The sequence below is a fragment of the Aquila chrysaetos genome, chromosome 5 (genome assembly GCF_900496995.4).
Source record: "Aquila chrysaetos chrysaetos chromosome 5, bAquChr1.4, whole genome shotgun sequence".
Classification (NCBI taxonomy): Eukaryota; Metazoa; Chordata; class Aves; order Accipitriformes; family Accipitridae; genus Aquila; species Aquila chrysaetos.
Window position 1 is genome coordinate 44856431 of NC_044008.1, and position 22720 is coordinate 44879150.

The 22720-nt window shown below is 39.1% G+C and overlaps 1 protein-coding gene across 2 annotated transcripts in view; it reads left to right on the plus strand.

Moving 5' to 3' along the window:
* Positions 1 to 22720, plus strand: part of THSD4 (thrombospondin type 1 domain containing 4) — a 333359-nt gene that overhangs the window by 69646 nt on the left and 240993 nt on the right. For both annotated transcript variants that reach the window (XM_030015385.2, XM_030015386.2), the window contains exon 6: positions 10395 to 10497. In XM_030015385.2, coding sequence (XP_029871245.1) covers positions 10395 to 10497 — 103 coding nt within the window. The remainder of the gene's footprint in view (positions 1 to 10394; positions 10498 to 22720) is intronic.

The following is a 22720-nucleotide window of genomic DNA, read 5'->3' on the forward strand; positions in this document are numbered from 1 at the left end:
TATTCAGCCTTTGGCTTCCTGCCTTAAAAATGCTCCTTGCAGAAGATGAGAAAAAATGGCTTCTCCAAGGACTACTCATTGATACTACTACTGCAGTGTTTGATTTAACATTCACAAAGCAGCTGTGTGATAGCAAGATCTAATCTCTATTGTAAGAAAGGGAGCTGAGATATGGAAGAATGAGGTTTAAAAGAAGTGTTCAATAATTTAATGCCCCATGTCGAGTAATTGGGATTGGATTGTGTGTGTGTTTGTGTGTTCAGTATCATATTTATTACTTGACACTAGTCAAAGCAAAATTTGCATTGGCCAAAACTGTAATTCTGATTTGGCAGCTCATCTGCAAATCAGATCGAGAGGTTTTCAGGCAGACCCCCAAAATGGAAAGTACATAGTTCACAAACTGAGCAAGGACTGGATTAATTGCACCACAGGTGACGTTTTTCCCCCCCAAAACTGGTAGAGTAGCAAGTTCCAGAAACTGCAGACCATCTTTCCTGTTCCTTATTCTGTGTTTCCATTGTAAACCTACTAGCTTCTACAGTGAATGAGATAGAGATTATATAAATAACTCTTCTAACTAAACATTCCCAATTCATCCCCAGAGTATGTCCGTTCTGCACTCTGAATGAGTCATAGATCATATGGAAAAAATAGTATGTAATCATATAGTTGAGAGTGGACCTCACAGGCAAAACAAGCCAAATTATATAGTAATTGCATGGACAATCTCTTCTAAGTTGAGGTTAAACATTCTTTTAATGCCCTGTGACTTGCTGTATGTAACTTTATAGTTTTAAAACAAAAACAAAAAAGCCTTCAAAACCAGAATGCCATCATGTGATACGTCACTATTCACAGGACTCATCAGACCACTGCAGTTGAGCCAGTGGTAGAAGGAATTTACCCTCTACTAGTACTACAGGGCAATGAAAATGCTTTGCCGTGGTATTCATAATTTTTTCTCACCGCAGGTGTTTCTGCCAGTCCTCCAAATACAGCCTGTCTTTGCTCCTTCCCTTTAGCAGAAGCCGTCCCACTGTATTTTCTTGCTCAGTCACACTTCCCACTTTCTTAGTACCTTGTCTAGCATTTTCCATCTCTCCTGCCTCCCTCTAATCTCTCCTTCTTCTACTTAGGTTCCCCAGTTTCCCTGCAGTTTCATCCAGTTTCACTTTCTTCCCGCTACCTTCTTCAGCTGACTTGCTCATCCAGTCTAATCTCTTGAATCCCAGTCCCAAGATTAATCCAAGTTTTTCCAAAGTATTCCATGCTTTTTAGGTACAGGCATTTGTATTAGGCTGCTTCCTTGCTTTGTCCATGCTGTCTGCAACAGGCTTGAGGGGTTATTAAGAGCAGAAGAGAGAGAGATGTCTTGTTTTCATTTCCAGTGCCTGCCCCTGATACACACCTCAGGAGCACGTACCAATAATTGCTGGAAAACCTCTCAGCCTCTTTTAGCCTCAGATGTGGAACATACTTCTTGTACACAGATTGTTCCAGTAGTTTAGCTGCAAAACTTTAACAAGTTTTGACTGAATGTGTACAAAGTATGATTATCAGCATTTTTTTCAAAATCTTGTGGCCTGGCTATATTTGGGTAGATTTCCATATAAAAGGCAGAGGATGCATTCTTGGAAAAAAAACCCCCAGTTTCCTGGCTGACTTCATTTCAGTCATTAAAATAAAATAGGCACTTATATTTTGGGGGGAAAAAAAAATCAGAATATTTGAAGCATGGGAAAAAAAAGAAACATTTCTCCCCTCTTGTTTTCGTTCAGACTCATTCTTGGATGAAATACTTTAGTTAAAAAAATGAGACTAAGACAGATACCAGGAGTGGAAAGTTTTAGTCTGAACAGTTAAAGTTGGACGAACTCATAAGTAAATGGACAGTGCTACCAGCTGTAGCTTATACCAAAGCATGATAAAATATGGTAAATGTATCTGCTGGTTAGTTTAAGGTCCTTTTTTTTTCTTTTAAGTAGTATCGCCTAGGTAGAAAGAATATATTGCAGAAACAGTATAAGAGTGCATTGTATCAGAAACTAATTTTTGATGGAAACAAGAACTCTAAAATACGAATAATGCTGTAATTTCTGTTACACGTGGCTCCTGCAAACTCATAGTCATTTTAAAGCTACATTTATGGTGCTCTACAACTGTCCACCTTTTGTGGAAAACAAATTGTTCCACATTGTAGGTCTTTTTTTTTAACAAAAAAAGAATAAAATGTGTTTTCTCAACAGACTGACCAGAATTCACCCTAGATGTAGTAACATCTGTACATTTGTGCCTGTACATTTCTGCCTCATGTAATACTGCATAAACATTTCTGTTGCTTAAGAATAGAGATCCTTCTCTAAGAATATTGTGATTATTGCTGTAATAATTTTTAATTAAAAAGTGGAATATCATGGTAATACAAATCAGAAACTTCCCTAAACTTTCAGTCCTGCTGGAACCATTCAGGTAGTCCTTCCTCCCACACAAAGGCCATTTATTTAAATGGAATGCATGCAATTGAATTTCCATTTAAATTGATTGGGCTTTCATATAGAAAACTGGTAGAGGATTATTCCCACATACTGATGAAGCTGGTAAAATAAAAGAATGAAGTAGTGAAACCTACATGACATAAAGACTGCACCTCAGAAAGAATAGGCTGGTCCAAGAACCATGTTTTTTAAAAATGAAATAAAATACTGCTGGAAACCCTGGAGTAGATGTTTTATCACATTGCCATCATTTTCTACAAACTACGAAGACTAGATATATCATCTTAGCTTTAAGTCTGTTGATTTCACTAGAGCTGCATCAAGTACGAGTTTGTCTCAGGGTCTTTCAAAGCCGATATTTATGGTGCCTTTCAAAAAGGGTTTTGGAGTGGCTGATTTTTCTAGTATAAAGAATACTACTACTGTTATGTTAAAGCAACGATCCTTAGTACATAAACCTCACATTTTCTGAGGAGGACTGTTAAAACATGCTCCATTTTTCAGATGCATTTGAACAATGTAGACAGATTAGACACTGAATCTGCAGCAAGGCTGAAAGCTTCCATGTTAAGGCATTCTTCAGACTTTGAGCCAGGTTGTGTCAAATGGAAATAACTTCTCATTGATTTCCCATTAAATGAGGCAATACTGTGCAGTTTAAGCACCTTGAGCATTATGTAGTGTTTCTATAAATAGGTATTTGAATGGAGGGATTCTTGTATTTGGTGGAATTTTTATGCAGCATATTTATATAGAAAAACGATACCACTGCTGAGACTAAAAGAACAGCCGTTGTACAAAGTAGTTATGATTTCTGTTGCAAATGCCAAGCTTTTGATGCTTGATTGGGATCATGTAAAGAATATCCTATGTGCACTCCAGTCTTGATACTGCAGTACTTCTTCGCTCAGGAAACTGGGCACTAAAAAGGCATTTGAGACAGTAAAATAGTAACTACTTTTTGAAAAAATGGCTTTGGAATGAGTTGATAGTCATCTGGTCTTTTGCTGGATCAGAAAAAGACTAGCAACAGTCAACCGGCTAGATCATTGGCAGGTGTGAATTGACATAGCTCTGACTTCCACAGCATACTTGCATATCACCTTACACCAGATGATACTCTGTTCCAGCATGGTCTGTTTTCAGTATTTGTCTTCCATTTTCTAATTGTTAAACTTAGATGTTGTAGAAACCAATTATTGTTTCTCAGATTGTTTTTTGGTTGGTTGGTTGGGTTTTTTTGGAATAGCATTTGTAAAATTTTAGCAATAAACAGAAATGGATTATTTCCTTGACACATTTTTGGTACTACTGAGGAACTGTACTGTTAATTTTCCTACTGTAGCTCTTTAGTGAGCCCCTCCTAAGCTCACAGTGCCAAACATTTCCAGTCATGCACATTAGATCAGTGTAGATGCTTTGTGTGGGATGGATGAATGGCTAACATTTTATTTAAAACCAAAGCTGGACTTGAATCTTTTACAAGTTGTTGAAAATCTTAAATAAAGTAAGTTATTTCAATCTAATCAGATGGATCTGTCAGTATGAATTTAAAAAAAGCCACAAACCTGTAAAGTTAAGCAGAAGTACTTCTTTCTTCGTCTGTTTGGTTGATCTTTCTTCCCCATTATTAGACATACTGTGTATTCAGCTGTAAAGTGCTATGGAAGGGAGAAAAGGTAAAGCAGTAACAGATGCACTTGCCACGTTATACATTAATGCCTTATTTGTCTGATACATTGCAAAATTAAGAGTGATTAGGTTTGGGTAACACTGCAAAGACTTTTCTAGTTAACTTCAGAGGACTTTCTTGGTGCGAAGCTGAAATCATTAATGGCAAAAAGGCTTCCTAAGTTCCAGACCGAGATGGTACAGTTCCCTTACCCGTGGCAGTGGGAGCCAGCAGGTACCTCAGGGGAGGCAGGCACCCCGGTGTGCAGCTCTGCCATGGACCGTCTTCCTTGTTCCAAACACAAGCTCCTTGCTAGCTGAATGGGATTTGGGTAGAAATATAATGACTTTGTATTGTGCACACGTCTAAGGTCTTTTCCATCTATGACAAGCAACCCCTTGAAAGCAGAGAGGGAAAAGAGAAAGGCTGTGACCTTGTATTACTTGCTCCCTTACAGTCTGCATCGCTTCAGAATCTCTCTCTGGTTAGTAAAGAAAGTTAGTAGTTTATGATCATGGTCATCATAAGCTTAATCTCCACTGCAACAGACATGTAGGTGTAAATTCATCGCTTGAGGCAGTGCCGAGATTTCGACAATACAGGTGCTCATTCCTCATAAACTTGTCCAGATACCACTGCATTCACAGATGTTAATTTTCATTCCATGTCAAGCCAGACATTTATAACGTACTGTCTGTGGTCATGGACTGTAACTAGAGCTGGCTAGCACTATTTTTACTGCAGAGCTGTTCTTCACATAATTTCTAAAATATTGCATTTTAAAGTTTCTTGCATATTTTTGTTTTTCAGAAGCATCAATTCCATTTTAATAAAAAATCTGCCCGATATTTTGTGCCATGGATATCTAGACACATTTAATATACCTTATTTCTTTTTTTAGTTGGCAGACAATCGTCTTCATGTTCTGTTACCATTTTTAAAAATTAGAGCTATTGGGGGAATAAAAGAGTCTCCAGTAGTTTAAATGGATCTGTTGCTGTCTTTCAGTGTGTGTTCAGCTAGACAACAGTAGGTTGCTTTGATTCTAAGTAACACTGATAGGGCTGTGCATGGTCCTTGAAAATGCAGAGGGAAACAACTTAGCAGAAGAATTAAAATTTGAAGGACCCCGGGTTCTGCTTTCAGATGTGGGCATTTCAGGAGGAACAAGGCACCAGCACTTCAGAGCAGAAGTTCACTGCAGACATGGTGGATTGTTGTGTAAAGAATTGGAATTTATATAGTATGCATATTGCAAGGACATGCCACTTTTAAGGGTATGTTCTGAACATGAAAGAAGAATCTTCAGATTACTGTTTCAGAAAAAAGTATTTTAATTATTTTTCTTTGGAGATGTGTTTATCCTTTGGAATGTCAAAGGATTGATTAGATAGAACCACTGCAGAAAAGAAAACTGGAGTACAACTAGATTACTTGGACTTAAGTTAATATATAGTATTGCACACATAGAAGATATTAATTATTAATTATGCCTGAGCCTGGAGAACCCAGAAGGACTATGGGGCCTTGGAAAAAGAGTTTGCCAGTTACTGTAGGTCATAAGAATGAAACAGTGCCAAAAATCTTAGTCAATGTTTTAATTGCCTTTAGAGGTGGTTTCAGGATCAAAATGGCCCATTTATGCATTTGCAGAAGTGCATTATCCCAGTACAGCTTTGCTACTGGCAGGCATGCATCCAGTGTGAGCACACATCTGCTGGCAGACTGATAATTTTCTGGTGTTTAGTCAGCACTTCATTAATTAACCAAAGTGTCAAAGATTTGTTAAAAACCTGTGCTTTTCAAATGTTTCCCAAAAGCTAAAAAGCAAGTAGAGTGGTTGGTTTGTTTTACAGTCTTAGCTGTACTAGCAGCTCATTTTAAGAAAGCTGTAATGGTACATGACAAAGAGAAGTACTGTGTGTTGCTGGCCCTCAGAATACTTTCATATCTGCATATCTCAGATGAAATTGAGGCATAAATAAAGCTACTGCTTCAGAAGTGCAAAGTTTCTATCACCTGCAGACAGTGCATTTCAAGAAATTTGGCCTGAGGTCCCAAAAGACAAAGGGATACTTCTGAAATGTTTTGTCTTAAGCCCTGGCTGCCTCATCAACGCAGTGCTGTGCTGCTGCTGTTAATTTCACACTCTGAAAGTACAGGAAGAAAAGCTGGACGAGATGTTATGCTCATTGAAACAGCCACATCAAAATGCAGCAGTGGAAGCTCTGAAAGCGTCTTACCTTGTGTGAAGATGTCCAGCACTTTGAAGGTGCTTAGCTGAATAAAGTCCTGCATGCTTAATTTACAGCATTGGTTTTTCCAAGCAGCATATTTTAAGTAGGAGAGACATCATCTAAAACCATACAAAATTATGGATTCTAGGGGCTGTTTCTAATTTCATAGTGCACAACTGAAAGAATAATAATAAAAAAAGTCTCCCAGCATACAGTATAGTTTTCTGGATAATTTACATCTGCCTCTACGCAATGGAACCTGAGATTTATCTTGGTATATATGCAATGTATATTTTTTGCTGATCTGGCCTCCACAGACCTGGTTTAAAAAGGAGATTTTATTTCTTTTTTTACAAACATCCAAAGAGGTCATCTTGGTTTTGTATCAAAACCTCTATGAAAAACTGTAGATAACTCCCTCAGTAATCACAAAACAAAATTAAGTTTTTGAGGAAAAAATGAAATTCCAGATCTGTCGTTAACAAAACAATGAATCAAAGTCAACATTTTGTTTTCCAGAAAATTGGTTTCAAGCCCCTAACAGACAACGCGATCCTAATGCCCTCATGTCACTGAGGGGGAACCGAGGGAGAATCACGCAATAAGGTTAAATATTTTAGCAAGTTCATTCCGAAAGCCTCTGGAAGATTTTGGAAAGAGATCCAGGCTGTTTAAATCCTAGTACTCTGGCTTAGCCACAGGAACATTTTTCATCTGTAAACATGCCAACTTGCCTGCTTTTTAAAGGAAAATTGCTATTTGTTTGGCAGAGGGCCAGGAAGGGTGTAGGGACTCCGTCATGGGCAGACCCTCGGACAGAGGATGCAGACCACGTGCTGCAGGGGACGGTGCTATGGGAAAGCCTGGCTTTGTCCTCGGTTGTCTTCCAGGATCTCCCAGCCGTGTGCGTGAGCTGGGAAGCAAATGGTGAACTCTGTAAGGTACAACTCTTAGATGTTGTAAATATGAGCTTTCTGGGGGGTTGTTGTCTGCTCATCACAGACGCCCGTTGCTGTCTTTCAGGAGTTTTATAGTCAAGCTATATGTGTTTGTGACTGTCCCGCGTTCGTAAATCAGCCTGGAGAAGGGGAAAGAAATGCGTCACCACATTGACAGATATACTAATTAAAATGTAAAAACAGGTTGTACTCTCAGGGAAAAAATAAAAAACGAGGATCTACAGAAACCCCTATGCTAAAGTGTCACTTTTGATTGTACAGGGTCATGCTTTTTCCTTTTAGTGATAACAGTGTATTTTCTGCCTAAAAGGTGTGCTAAAAAGCCAGAGAGGCCAAGAGAAAGTGCCTGGCGCTCTCAGCTCTTCTGAGAAAGCCTCAAGGATTTCATTTTCAGGGGGGCTGAGCAGTAGGTGATGTAAAACTGTCATTTCATTCAGCTATGCATTAAAATTTTAGGCGGGGTTAATAAATGCTGTAGAGATGTTAACTAGTATATACTTATAGTATGACTCTTTTAAGCCTTGGTGATTCATAATCTATAGTAAGTTTGACTAGTTGCACCTTGTAGTTAACTCTTTCATAAAATATTTTAAAAAGACATTTAAAAAGAAAAATGAGTATAATCTGTATAAAGAATAAACCGAAGAGTTTTTGCAGACCAGGTCACACTCTCAAATTTTTACTCAAAATTTTGTTTTGTAATTAAACTTTGATGAAAGAAATGGAGGAAGGACAACTGAGTTGGGACTTATAAAGTGGCATGGACGTTACTGAGTTAGCTTTTTCTTCGGATTTCGGCTTGATCCATACAGTGTTTGGTGTATTTGCCAGTCCTTTGTTCTGCTTTAAAGCAATGGGGCCTCTGTCCTGTGGACAACTTTCAGTAAGTTTAAAACCAGAAATTGTAGCTATATTAAAATAATCTTAGAAGGGGCGGGTGTCGCTATTTTTTGGCAACAGCAATGAGTATTTTGATCTTTTTATTCATACATTGTCTGTAGTTGGTATGACCGGGGTGTACAGGAAATGGTTTATGAGCCAGAAATACTGGTACACAAGAGCACGAGCTCAAGGCTCAGAAAAGGAAAAACAAGAAACAACAAAACTTCACAATAGACTGTCAGAAAATGTGTGCCAGAAAAAAAGGGAAACCGTTCCAAAAAGAAACCCTTCAGGCTGGGTTCTTTGCTGGTGCAAACCGATGTTGTTATGCTGTAATTTAATGTAGTGACCTTAATTTATTCCAGCTCAGGTTCTGTCCCTTCACTTTTAGAATATGTGCTATAATTGGTTTCCATTAAAAATGTAAGCTTCCTAGCCTTGGTTGGTTGGTTGTTGTGGCTGAATTACCCTTGCTGCATTGCTGTGTCACAGATGTAAGGATGCATGTTTCAGTTGTGGGAATATAGCGTTGCTTTCTGCATTTGGCACTAGAAAAGACTTTTGGTCCCACCCTTCTAATGTAGTTTCGTGGCTCATGGTCCTATTTTCAGGGAAGCTTTTTTGTTTTGGTTTGGTTTTTTTAGATAGTTTGTTGAGGAAAACAATATTTGCACGTACTTGGAGATCTCAGAATGGTGGGCAAACAAAGCACAGAGTGCTGTTTGGCAGAAACAGTGTTTATTCTAGAAGATTTGTTACTGTGATTCTAATGGAAGATAAAGTAGTCCATGAACCTTCCCCCAGGCATGTCTTTGGTACAGTTTATAGCCCACTTGAAAAGTCTTGACTTTGACGTCTCACTGATCCAGTTACAAACATCTTCATATATAGATGGTGGATACAAAGCAAGAACTCTTCCGGGACCTCTGGTGTGCTGACTTTCACTGCAAAGATGACCAATCTTTCCCCCTATACAAGTATAAGAGAACTGACTTACAGTTGCAACAAGAGCTCTTCTTGCTGAATCTCTTGCTGTTCCTTCAAAAACACAGTTATTTAGCCATGCTGCTTTCATATAATACTGTCTCTAGTTTTCCCTTGAAATCTGTCTCCTACAGAAAAAAATATTCTGCTGTTCTAGTCCGGTTCTTCATGTGGTTTCTACTGTTCTTGAATAGTGTTTTTAATAGCCATTTTGATCGTCTAAAGGGAACCTGAAAAAATGCACCCATGACCGTCTATTTTCTACTAGCATAGAAATTGTTCTAATTACCCCCCCGCCTTTTCTAGAAATCTTTCTCCCCTTTGTGTGTGCCCACACACAGAGTAGTCTTTTGCTGTAACTGCTGTAGTGTGAGGATACAGGCAGAGAAAGTAATTAAGTATTTAACTTGTGTTTACTTTTGGAATCTGCTTCACAGCTAAACAAGGCTTGTCTGCCAAAGGCTTGCATTGCAGGTTACCTAATAAAAGATGTTACTTCTATCTGTAAAACTAGCCCTGCCTCAGTATGTGTGTATGTCCATGCATGCACCTGTATAAAAGAAGCTCTTCCCACTATTTAGCTTCAAGAACTCTGGAGCTAGCATTTGAAGGCACAAGTTAAAATACAAAGTAATGCAATGACTGTAATAGCAGCATGTAGAAATAAAAAAGAAAAAGCGATAGTAAAGTATTGAAGCATGGGATGAAAATAAGAAATTGGCGTGGCCAGCTTTTAATAAGTTATGGAAGCGTGTATGTTAAGGGTTTCAACTCTATTGGATCTGAGCCCAGAAAATTAATAATGAAAAATGTGAAGCTATTGTGGAAAGGAAATTATTTGGATCTAATTTATTGAATTTATATTGAAGTGTCATCTTTTTGCTGAGGAAAATGACAGCCCAATAAAAAATTTGCCTTTTTTGTAGAACTGTTGCTCCATGAACTCCACAAATTTATTTTTTTCTACAGGCACTTTTGATACTGTTACTTAAAAGCACACTATTTGTTACCTGTTTTTGAGAAAAGGAGTCTTCTGATGTTAATATCGTTCATCTGGATTAGAATTTGGCAATGCCTTCATTAACCTTCTCAAGTGAATTAATAAGAAAGCAATAACAACATTGCTGTTGATTATAATATGACTGTTTTTTTATTTAAACAGATGTGTCCTGAAAGCAGCAGAAATATTAGAGAGGTACAATGTGCATCATACAATAACAAGCCATTTATGGGTCGATTTTATGAATGGGAACCTTTTGCAGAAGGTAAGGGAAGACAGCTTGGTTTTGCATTATTATAGAGACTGTGTTTTGGAAAGGCAAATGTGACTTTTACCCAGTGGAAGCCGTGAGGCTTTGACTGTTTGAGTCTTGTTCATTTTGCTCTGTTTATCTGCTGCATTTATTCATGGTCAGACAAGTAGATAATTTCACATTGATATTTCTTATGTTTTACCAGAACGAAAGCATTTAAGTCCTACTTTGACTGGTATACCATTGGCTCTGTATAGTGTTGCAACAATATTTCAGCTACTACACTGTTAACTGTCTTCTTTTTGTATGTATTTACTTTTGATGACAAAGGCTCTGTATGGCTCCATTTCAGTAAATGGGGTTAATGTTTTTTTATGCCAGCTTAGCATGTGACTCATGGTCCTTATGCATTCATTTCAGGACTCTCTGGCCGGCTAATATGTATTTTCTAATGGTATGTTTGACAGTTGGGCTGCTGACTGTGGGAGGGATACCTGTGCTATGGACTTCCCCAGCTGCATGTTGAACTGATTGTCCTGGAACACAAAGCAGCAGCAGCTCTAGTAGTGCTCTGCCACCCCTCTAGAGTCCTAACCCTTGGAGGATAAAATCTCAGTCAGTTGGGGGTTTTAACCTTTCTCCAGAAACATGTTTTGTGAAATAGTTATTTATTTTGTTTGTCTTTCTGTAAACAAGAGCTGGGCCTACCTCAGTTGAGATTTGTGATTATTTATGAGGCAAATACTCTTCAAATATGTCTCTGGATTCAGAGGAATTTAGTTCACATCTTGTTTTTCAAATTAACATTTTTTAAAAGTTGTTTTCCACAAAACTTCAAAGACCAAAGAGGATTTATGCGTAGAGAAATACATATGCATACTGTGGACTAGCTATCTTTATTATTCTGAGGCCATTCTATCACTTGGCGTGCATCACTAGTAGGAGAGTACAATGATTTTGTTGCCCACAGACTGCTTTACCAACAGGCTGTGTGCTCTGTACCACCTGTTCTGTGCAATGTCTCGCCTCCAAATGGAGGCACAGTCTCACCTTAAAATTTTAAAACACAGGATATAGGCCTATCTACTTATCCTTTCTAGATTTGAGAAGAACAAAGTAGAAGGAAGAGAATTTACCTGTATTTTTTAAGTGTCTCTTGAATACAGCTTTTATTGCCTTCTGTGTAAGTAGCTACAGATAATACAATGCCACACAGTTAAATAGAAGTAATACATTATGCCACGGCTTTTAATGTCTTACAGTCAGTGTTTGCAGGGGTTTCTCTTTGCCGGAAGACTTCATTACAAATAAAGGCTTCAGTGTACTATGATTTATCTTTATGGCAATGCCGTGCCCCCGTATGTCCTAAAATTGATGTAGTGGCAAGATTGTGTGCATCTTCAGTGTCAGCCATCTGCCCTGGTGCAATTAGTGCTCTGTGTATGTTTTACTTCAGTCTTTAAATCATCTTGCAAAGTTGCTTTCCCAGCTCCAAAACGGAGGCAAAACAAGAGATTTGCAAACGGAATGGGAAAGTTTCTTTCGTGATGGAGGGATTCCTCCTGGTTCTCATGTTTTCATTCCTCCTCCCTTCACCCTAATAGGTTTAGAAAGAGAAAAGGGTGATAGGTACTAGTGATTTTTTTGCCGTTAATAAACTGAGGTAATGTCTATCCTGTAGTATAGCGCCTCATACTAAGTTTTGAAGCGAAAGAAGTGAAGCATCTGCGTAGGGCTGCAGCTGGGTGTGTCAGCTGGAAGACGGCACGTGCGGCTGTCGCTGTATTGCTCTGGGGGACTGAGGGAACCCCTTGCTGGACTGCATTGTGTGAAGGGCTCTCTGAGCCAGCTCTCGGGGTTCTGTGCCTTGCCTCATTGCACGAAGGCAAAATGCCTGTTTTGTAACAATAAAGACCCTTCCAAAGATGTGCAAGTTTCTTTCTAATGTAGTCATGCCTCAGTCCTGGTTTTATCTGTTGTGGGTATAGGGAAGACTTGCAGAGCTATACCTCTTTATCTCAAATTATGAACATTTAGTATATACTATGCTTTTAATTAAAGACTTGTTTGTCATCGTGAAGTTGCCCAAAAGGAATTTTCAGAGCTGAACAACTTTGGCACTTGGTACCATGCATTTAGGCAGAAAAAAGAGCTTGGTACCCCAGCAAGTGTGTGGCTTAAAGCATAGTCTGTGGACAGTATGACTTCTCCTACAACATGGCCCCAAAGACTTATGATGCATTAGCTCTGACGCATCCCTTTTCAAACTGCTGTTGACAAGACACAGCCAATGCTGAGACAGCTCAGCCCACCTCCATCTCCTTGCTTCCTACACAGCAGCTTTGACTCACTCTGCCCTGTGCCAGGAAAGATGACTCAGGAGATCTAAAACATGCCACAATAATTTCTTTTTCCCTCCCCTGCATAGCACAGCTTGTTTCTAATGTTTATGTTGGATCAATAAGGGCGGCTAAACCATAATTTACAGCCCTGTCTTGATGGCGAGTTAAGTGTAATTATTATTATTTTTTAAAAATACACATATTTTTATTTCTCCCATGTTCAGATTGGTGCAGCTGCATTTCTAACCCCTGTTTTATCTGCTACTGCTCCAACACAAACTTTTGTCTTTATTAAAAAAGCCATATTAAAGGCACTATAAACCCTATGAATTTAGAGAGTTTAATGAAAAAAACCTAGTTCTTGTTGCAGAACCGATAGCATATAATGACTTTAAGGGCAGGATCTGAGAGGAAAGATCCAGTTGTGGCGGAGGGAAAACATCACGGTGACATGACCATAAAACCTGTAAGGAAGTTTAAATATACAGAAGCGATAAATGTTTTAATCATTCTGATAATTGAACTCTTTAATTTGAACTCCTTATTTCAGCTAACTTTTATTTTTAATTGTGATGAAAAATTAATTACCTGAAGTGTTTGATATTTTGGTGGCTGCATGAGGAGAATCTATTGAAAGGAGAAAACCTATTGCTCCATTGAAAAGGATAACTTGGTGGGAATCTGACCACAGGAGCCTCTCTTAGTGTAGAATAACTGCATTTTTCAAGAGGAGGGAAACAACTGCAGACATTTTGTCAGAAATCCTGTATAAGGTTAAAGAAGAAATAAAGTCCTCTCCAGGAAAATCTCTGTCTGATGCTTCCTGTTCAGGAGGATACCTGCATAGTCTTACACATCCAAAATACGTTGTCAAGTATAGTATTTTCAAATCAACAACTGCAGAAGATCTTGGTCAGCTGCAGACCCTCTTGCTTTGAGTTCTGTTTGATAATGACAGCCAGGCTTTTGTAATAGACGGTGTTTTATACTGTGGTCCTAGCCACGGGTTTCTGTTACAGCAGTTAGAATTACTCCCGTGCCAGGCAGGCAGGTGTAGGAGCGGTCCCTGTGCAGAGCGCGCACTGTGGCTTTGCACTGCGCGCTCCGCTCTCTTTAGATGCGGCGTCCTGCAGGGACGTTCTGCTTTCCTGGCCTGTGCTGCTCTTTGGCAACCAGGTAATGAGGAAGGGGAGCTGCCGGCAGGACTGCCTCTGCCTGCGTCGCCACTGGAAGAGGACTTCGGAGCCTAGGAGGAGCTGTGATTGTACCTCTGGTATGTAAAACTTGAAATAGCTAAAAATGTATTCCTCGGGGACTTGGCTTTTTTTCTTCCTTTTAAATGTAGCGATGTGCAAGCAGAAAAATACAGCAAAGTTTGAGCATTTTCTCCTGAGAGACAATTTCACTTTCTTAAAAAAAGAGACAAAAAAGAGGGATTTGCAAATCAGAGCCCGGTGCACTGAAAGTCAGACATGGTTTTGCCCCTAAAAGATCTTGAGGCTTTGCCCCCTTCCCTCGTAGTAAAAGAAATGCAAAATTTTCACGGAAATTATTCTGTTTCCTTTTTTGAATTTTTTTCATTTTGTTCTTTTAGAGCAAAATTTTAATGGGCGGTTTTCTAAAATGCAGGCTTGACCAAGCATTTCCTCCACATGATGTTTTTGTTTGCTTTTTGTTGAAAACCAGCTCTAGTTTCACAGTTCCCCTTTCAGGTGAACGCGCTCGTTTGCAGGCCAGCACGCTTATTTACCTGCGTCGCACTGACGGCGGGGATTCTTGCTGTTTCGAATGTACGTGTTATTTTACACACGCAGCTGTAACTTGTATCGGAGCTCACTGGACGCTGGCTAACGAAGGCAGTAACAGGAATGAGGACGTGGCTAAAGGATCATCATCGTGGTGGCTGTAGAGATGATTTAGTTCCACTTGGTAGAGTCAAGATGTCTTTGGCTTAAAATACTGCATCGAGCCAGCTGAGTTTCTAGGAACGGAGCCACGCTCAGATCTTGAAAGCCGTTTAAATAGTTTGCTGCTGGCAGGCAGCGTCTGGAACCCGAGGGCCTGCGCGGAGGGCGCGGAGAGGCCTCTGGAACCTGCGGCCGGGGCGGGCCGGCCTGGGGGCAGCGCCTTTCACCCCCGGCCGCTCCGGCAGCCGGAGGGGGCTCTGGAAGGCCCGGCAGAGTTCATTCCCTTCCCGCAGATTGCCAGGTCTGGCTTCCTCTTAACGACTTCTCTGCGTTTTTCGGTTTGATTGCCGAGGGACAAAAGCCGTACGGAGCCTGTACGCCGCGTCGCTCTTCGGGGCAGGGTTCGAGTCGGGCTGAGTTTCGACCGGGATAAAAATCCCTGTAGCTGAAAGCAGCAGAAGCGTATATGAAACGGCACTAATGCCGCTGCTGCGTTTTCTGTGGTGGGAAAAACGGGTCCCCGGTCTCCCCCGATACCGTTGTTGCCAAACCCAACCACCGATGGGCACCATAATGAGTGATTCAAAATCAACTGGAGTGAAAGAGGCCGACGTGTGCCGGGTGTCAGCGCCCAGCCTTGTGGCGGGACGTTCGGGCAATTCCAGCTGGCGTCTGTTTACTTGAAATGTATCAGAATCCAAACTTCCAATGGATGGAGGGGTATTTGGTCTGCATGTTTTTCATGCTGGATTTCATGGTACTCTTTGTCTAAAATCACTTTCACGTCAGCGCTCCGTCCTGAAGCCTGTGCTGTGTGCAGAGGAGAACTCAGTGTAGAGGTAGATCCCTGCGTGCTGTAAAATCCTTTATGAGTTTACTTTCGTTTTAAAATACCTTCTAGTAACCTGACTTCTAGCTACAGTTGTCTCCCAGCTACAGCTGTGAAAAAGATAAGCTCTGAAGAAAATGAAATGTGTAACTTCCACAGGTGTCTAGCAAATACTGCAACTTCAGTACTTTGTGTCAGATAAGAGGCATTTATGATTTAGACTGAATTACTTTTTGGTATTAGGAAAGAGACTGAAGACTAATGCAGGGCTGCTACGCTTATTTATTCATGGTTTTTGTCGCTGGATTTGTAACAACAGATTTCACTCATTTTGAATGACAAAATAGCTTCTCGTAACAGATCGAAATGTAGTGGCCCAACTTAAGATGTTAAGTTGCTAAGAAACTTCTCCAGTCTGCTGGTAATTGGTGACACTGAAGACACTGAATGAGCTCCAATTAATATGATTTAAGTAATTATAAAATGGAAGAAAAGCCTAATTGATCTTTTAAAAATCTTGGTCAGGTACTGAGAGGTGCAAGTAGCATTAAGCACTTCTGGAATGGAGTACCCAGAAGTCAGAGACGTGTTATAGGGAGTACGTTAACAGGACAAAGCAGACACTGCCTACAGGTCCTCAACAACCAGCTGTAGGCTCAGAGTAGTTTTGCTGATGTTTCAGAGTTTGGGAGGTTTGGGCTCATTTGCTTGGGCTATATAGGCTTGTGAGGAAACATTTATTCAGTTCTAAAGTCTCATCAGTGAGGTGTTTTGTGGAGGATTTTCCATTCAGTTGATCAGCAGAAATCATCCACCAGAACTAGTGAACCTCCTGGGATCCTCCTGGGAACTAGCAATCCCTTCCTAGTAGTGTTTGTAAGTCTGCTAAATGAATATCAAAATTCTGACAAATAACACTTGTCTTGTCAGATTTCTAGATGTTGCTTCTAAGTTTTCTGTCACTACATTTGACTGTTTGTATATAGCTACCAAATACGCACAAATAATTTTACAACAAGTGTTGGGGCCAGATATAAATGTGGCCTTCTGTGTGTTGTGTAATGTTGCAAATCATTGAATATTCTGGGCCAACCCTGAATATATTATACTTGTTTTCAGTGGTTTAGTGTGTTGTTTTTTCTTCTGCTAGAATTGTGAGATACATGTATAAACAAATTATAGATATACATTGTTTATATGCATGTTATTAGTGCAAGCATTCATTCAGTGTCCGGTGTTGGATTTCATTATATCTTAATGTAAAACATTCCTAGAAGCATTGTGAAGTTTGAAATGTACAGAGAAACATAATGTTTGTGTCACCCTTTTTGGTTAACTGGAAGTGGAACTTTAGTTTAGAGTAATTAGAGAATTCGTCCTTGCATAAGATTGGTAAGGTAGGCCCTGGTGTATGTTTCCTGAATGCCTGTGATTTCTTGGCTAGAGGAGTGGAGTTCTTGAGAAGCAAAGGCAACATAGTCCCAGTTTATGAACTCTTGGCCTTTCCTGATTTGTAACTGCCAGTTCCTTGTGGCTCAGAATATGCTGTGCTTAGTTTTGCGTGCAATACTTTGACAACCTAATTTTTTCCCCCAAAGGACGAGACGTCTTACTGTTTTATTTATACTTTCTCTAGTAAGTTACTTCTAGTTAGTGAACATAGAGATGTTTGAGTATATACACAGTATTTCAAGAAATGATCCAGCTGTGCTGCAGTTCATCCAGCTGCACGGTATTATATTCAATGAGGCAGCTGTTTGAAGTCTTCATTTCTCATTGCAATAGACCATACTGCTCTGCTTTTTTTTTTGCCTCCACCTGTTAGAAATCTTCTTTTTGCTTTTATTCCATTTTGTGGCTAGTTGTTCTTGAAGCTTGTACTTTAATTGCATGCACTGTATTTTCTATGACAATTTGGGGTTTTTTTTTTTTTGTTATTCCTGTTTTATGTGTAATGCTGTAGCCAGACAGATTCATCAAGGAGGCAACAGCCAGAGTTTTGCAAGGTTTGAAATGTAATGAGTAGATGGTGTTTGCATTTGTTGATTAGCTACAACTCAAATAGCGCACACTTCTCTAATGGTAGGTAATAACAGAATATAGGTAATAACAGAATTGGCATTCTTACATTTCATCACAAAACCTCAAAACGATTATGACCACCTGTTTTTTAACTTGTTTGTAGTATGTGCGTAGAAAAAACCCGACCTGTCTAGGAGTTGGTCTCAGTTCCTTCTTGTAAACCAAAAGTTTATCAATTGAAATAAGTGTTAAACAACTAGCTGGTATAATTCCCTTCTACATGCTGTTCACACGCACATTTCACATGCACTTTTCTTCAGGGTTATGATCTAGCATAATTTGAGATTTAGGAAATAAATTTGGAAAAATCTAGTGAAAACTTTGTCCTGTTTTGTATTTTATGAGAACTGATGGCTTCAGGTCTTCAACTACTGCGTGAGTTGATACATGAAATGTACTGCAATTTGCTTTGCTTTGCCTTTTCTATTATCTGTTGGGCTACTTTTAAGTTGGATCAGTCTTAATCTTTAGCTGTTTCAGTAACAATTACTTAGCAAATGAGCAACATTAAACTGAACAGTAAGCCAGTAGCAGATTAGTGTAAGATAAGTCATCCTGAAGCGTGTACCTGGAAATTTTGACAGGAGCTTAAGCGCTATAGGCATACAATTCCTCTTGAAGTCTGATGGAATATGAGCTCTGATTTCCTTTAGACTCATTGGAAATCCTATCTGAGGCAGTGAAGTATCCATTTTTCACACAATACTGAAAATTCTGTTTCATTTTTAACTGAAATATCTTTGAAATGTTGCTCACTTATGAGACTAGACTTTATCCAAATGCAGCAGAACAAGAAGTTCATTTGTACTATGTCCATTTTTTCTTCTTTATTCCTGATTTGTGAATGGATCACAAGAGAAAGCAGATGGAAGTTTGCAAAGCTTTAAAAGTATGGCTGTACTATAGTATCTGAGGCATTTCTTTGAGTTCATCAGTAAATCTGCTTCCTGAACATCTGTTGTGTTGAGCTTGACCTGGAAATTGTAAATATCCTGTGTATTACTGAAATATGTAACTACTTCTATAGAAAGCTTTAATAAAAAAATACACTTAGATACTTAGATATATGGAAACTTAATGCTTCCACATGGCAACGTACCTTTTATAGTTATTCTTCCTATATAATTTTATTAATATACATGTTTTGATTTGCATTTGTAAGAAGCTTAGTGATATCAGAGCCTGGCTTTTACCTGGGATTCTGTGGTTTGTTACAATTCAAATAGTAATGCATACATATTTTTAACTGTAGTATTTTAAGCAGGCACCATACACTGATGTATGAAATCAAACCATTTCCCTGTAATAGGTCACATGTACCGCATGTTGTAATGTTTCTAGTTCATTGTGCATACCTCAGTTTCCCTGCTTTTCTACTTGCTGTTTGGAGGGGGAAATGGGTTAAGAGGAATGAGAGCAAGAACATTTGGGTATTTATAGATGGACATCTGGATGAGCCTCAAGAATTGGAAAAGGGTTGTTAGTGCCTTTAGGAAAATCAGAAATGACATCCATTGAATGTTATCATTCAGCAGTAAACTCAGTACACTCCAAAGTGGACTTGAACATAAACCATGTAAGCAGAATGTATTTTTAAGAAGACAGGAAAGTGAGAGAAAGGAGACGAGCTGACAAGCTATATCTGTCCTAATCTTACAGGGTTTAGATAAATTTAGCCTAGCTTTGCTGTGGAAGAGATGTTGTCTTCTATATCCACTTGACCAATATTTACTGCTTTATTTTAGAGTATCTGACCTGACTAGTTGCATTAATTGCGAGTTGGGTAAAGATCTCAGGAAGAATTATGCCCTAATTTCAAAGCACATTTCTTGGTTGCTTTGGTGGGAGCAGAAAGGCAAGGATGGATATCGTGGCTTTCAGGCTCAGATTAAGAAACAAAATTGTGTCCAGATTGTGTGGTAATGAAGATTGTTAGGCTAGAATAGAATATAGAAGGAGGGTTTGATTTTTGTAAAGCACATGTGGAAGTGAGTGGTATAGATCCTTTTAAGCTTATGTTGATAAAATTTGGCTTGGCTCCCTCCACTTGCTACCAACAGCAAGACCTCCATGGGTTCAGATCAGTATTCATGTCCACAATATCAACAAATTGCCTGATACTGTACAAGTGTCTCTGAGAAATGCCATGCAAATGGATACAGTCATGATTTGAACTGAAAAAAAAAAAAAAACCCAAACCCCCCCAAATTTTTTTCCACTGTAATATTCTCTAATTTTATTTGTTCTTCTGAAAATGAGTAAACAAAATCTTGGTTGATTTTCTATAGTAGATTTTTACCTGTTAGTGGCCGTTGGACAAGATACAGACACCCAACATTCAGAAATGAATTTTTAAAAAAACCACCACTACCCTATAAAAATTAATCAATGGAATACTTTGATCCACAAAACCCAACCTCCTGGTATAAAGTACTTAGTAGCTTTATCACAGCTTTCTCAGTGTCTGACTTAGCTGTCAAGCAAAGTCTTTAATAAGCAGGACTACATGAACTAACGGTATATGACCTCACGTAATCAGTAACAGTCCTTATATTTATATTCCTTATATAGCTTCATTGTCTCCGGTGGCTGTGCAGAGCAGTCTGAAACTTGCTGCAAGTGGACAACTGAGGATTTGGATCCCTTTGATTTGGGGAGCAGTCTGGGTTGTATAAACGTGGGCATGGGAATACCTTAGAAGTAGAGTCCTGCTAGGAATCAGAGGGTGTGGTTATGGAAGCAATCATCCAGGAGTGAAAATTAGCATAGAGCAAGGTTGCTTTAAGTTAACATACCCTAGGAATTTAACCAGCCTCGGGCAATTTCAGTGGTTGGTCTTCATCTTCTCTGTGTCCTCTGTTTTGGATCTTATGCCAAGCACAACTTTCTCAGAGCCAAAACCTCTGCCATGTATGAATTAGGAAATAAAGATAATGCCGATTCCTCTTTCTCGTCGGTTCTAGCAAGGGTTGTCTGGCAACCTTACCCAGTGGTAGAATGATACTATTTTTGAATCTCCATTTCATTTTGTAGCATCAGGTCCTTTTGTATGTTGGGTTTGTCAAGATAAGGGAGAGAACAGGCTGGCAAATTAGGTATCTCGACTGTCTTATCAAAAGGGAGCTTTTCTTACACTTTTTGGTGCTTTGTGTAGAATAAGTGCTTTGGGATGCGTTAGTCTTTTTTTGAGATGATATTGTCATTTTTTTTAATCCTGTTGTCCACGGGGGAATTCCTCTGTTAAGCTTCAGAGCCAAAATATCACTCCAAAAATTTGCCTTTGCTGTTGGATCAAAATCTTTCACTTCCTTTGGCTTCTTTATAGTAAAACACCAATGTAAAGAGGGCATCCTATCCTTATTCCGACACCTCTTTTGGGATGTGAAAAATGAATTTTAGTCTGAATTCTCCTAAATCTGTTCCTTTCGGTGGTAGATTCCTTTTGTAGCAGGCAGAGACTCGGATGCTCTGAACAGATGTATTTTACACCTTCACAAGGAAACTATTTTTTTTATGATTGTAGTCCTAGGAGTCTTTGTCACGCAGATCTGCACAACCATTTCTTGTAGTACAATGCACTAGAATGGGGGAAAACCTAGGTTTCACAGTGTTTTGCAGGTGTGCACTTCTTGCACAAACCCCAGTGATCCTGCCATGTCTCCCAGATCCATGAAATAGTCTGGAGAATAAAATAGAGGTGCAAGATCGAGACTGTGTAATCATTTTAACATGTTATACATTAACTTTGGGGAATATTGAATAAGCAGGGCAACAATAAGCAAAGGACTGTCAACACGTGTTCCATCTTTGTTGTTAAATGTATGAAATATTTATTCAACTCATTTCTTGTACAATTTTCAATTTTTAAAATCAAGAACTCTTGATTTTAAACACTTTCTTCTGTGCAGTGGAGGTTGGTTAACATAGAAGGCAAAATTGAAAAATGCCTGGTGAATATTCTTTTCATGTTTAAAAAGAAATGAACGACTGAGACATAGGGAGAAAATACAGAAAGCGAGTTTGGGAAGTGAAGTAGAAAAGAGGCTCCCTGCTAAAAAATACTTATCAAGCCATCTTAGATTTTTAAAATTATTATCTTTGCCTCAGTTTATGTGTGGAAATAGTTTTTGTTGATTCAATTATGCATTTCAAAAGGTTTTAAACAGTTTGATAGTATCTTCTATGTGTTTGGTTTCAAAGAAGCTTTCACATTTATCTACTCTGGTCAACAGTGATTGTCCTAATGTGGTATTGAGTGTGTAGCAGGCTGCGGAGCTCACAGTCAGGCTGCTGCTGAAGTTAAAGGAACACAATAAAAATACGACTTTTTATAGGTCCTAATGGTCCAAGAATTGTTGAGGTTAGTGGGAGTTTTTCCCATTCACTTCAGTGGCTTTTGGATGAGGTCATTTAGAAGAAAGTTCACAATGTAACTAAAAAAGTGAGCGGAACTGAGGTCTGAACCTGCAAAACTTTGTTGCAGGTTGATCATATCCAGATTTCTGTATATTCAGAGAATAGGTATGTACCTGATTCTGTGGAGGCTCAGGACCTCATTAGAAATTTTCACAATTTCTTTGAAAAAAGATGACTCAGTTCAAAGAGTCCACCTGTGGTTCCTACTCTGTTCAGAGGTTCAAGGAGCTTTTGCTGAGTCTGGGCCTGGTTCTCTTGCGTGAGTGTCCAGGCAGGGACTCGGAAAGCAGTGGCACATAAACATGGGATTTGGAGTGTTCTTTCATTCTGTGAAGACTTCCAAGTGCACAAGGAAGGGATTTTAGGACCATCTCAGAGACCAAATTACTTCCTCCTTCACCCCGCCCCAAGATGCCTCTGTCTTTTGTTTTACTGTATGTGTTCCTGAGCAATTGAAATTGTGACTACTAAATGAAACATTTATTCTACTTTTGAACTTTTTAAGTAATAACAGTTATTCTAAAAATTCAAAGTAGTATATGTATTCCTTGTTCAAAAAACCTCCAAACACTGAAGGAACTTTTGAGGAAACAAACTATAAAAGGGGTCCTAGTAAATACAGACTTTTGGGAGACTGATTTCTTCCGATTATTTTTCAT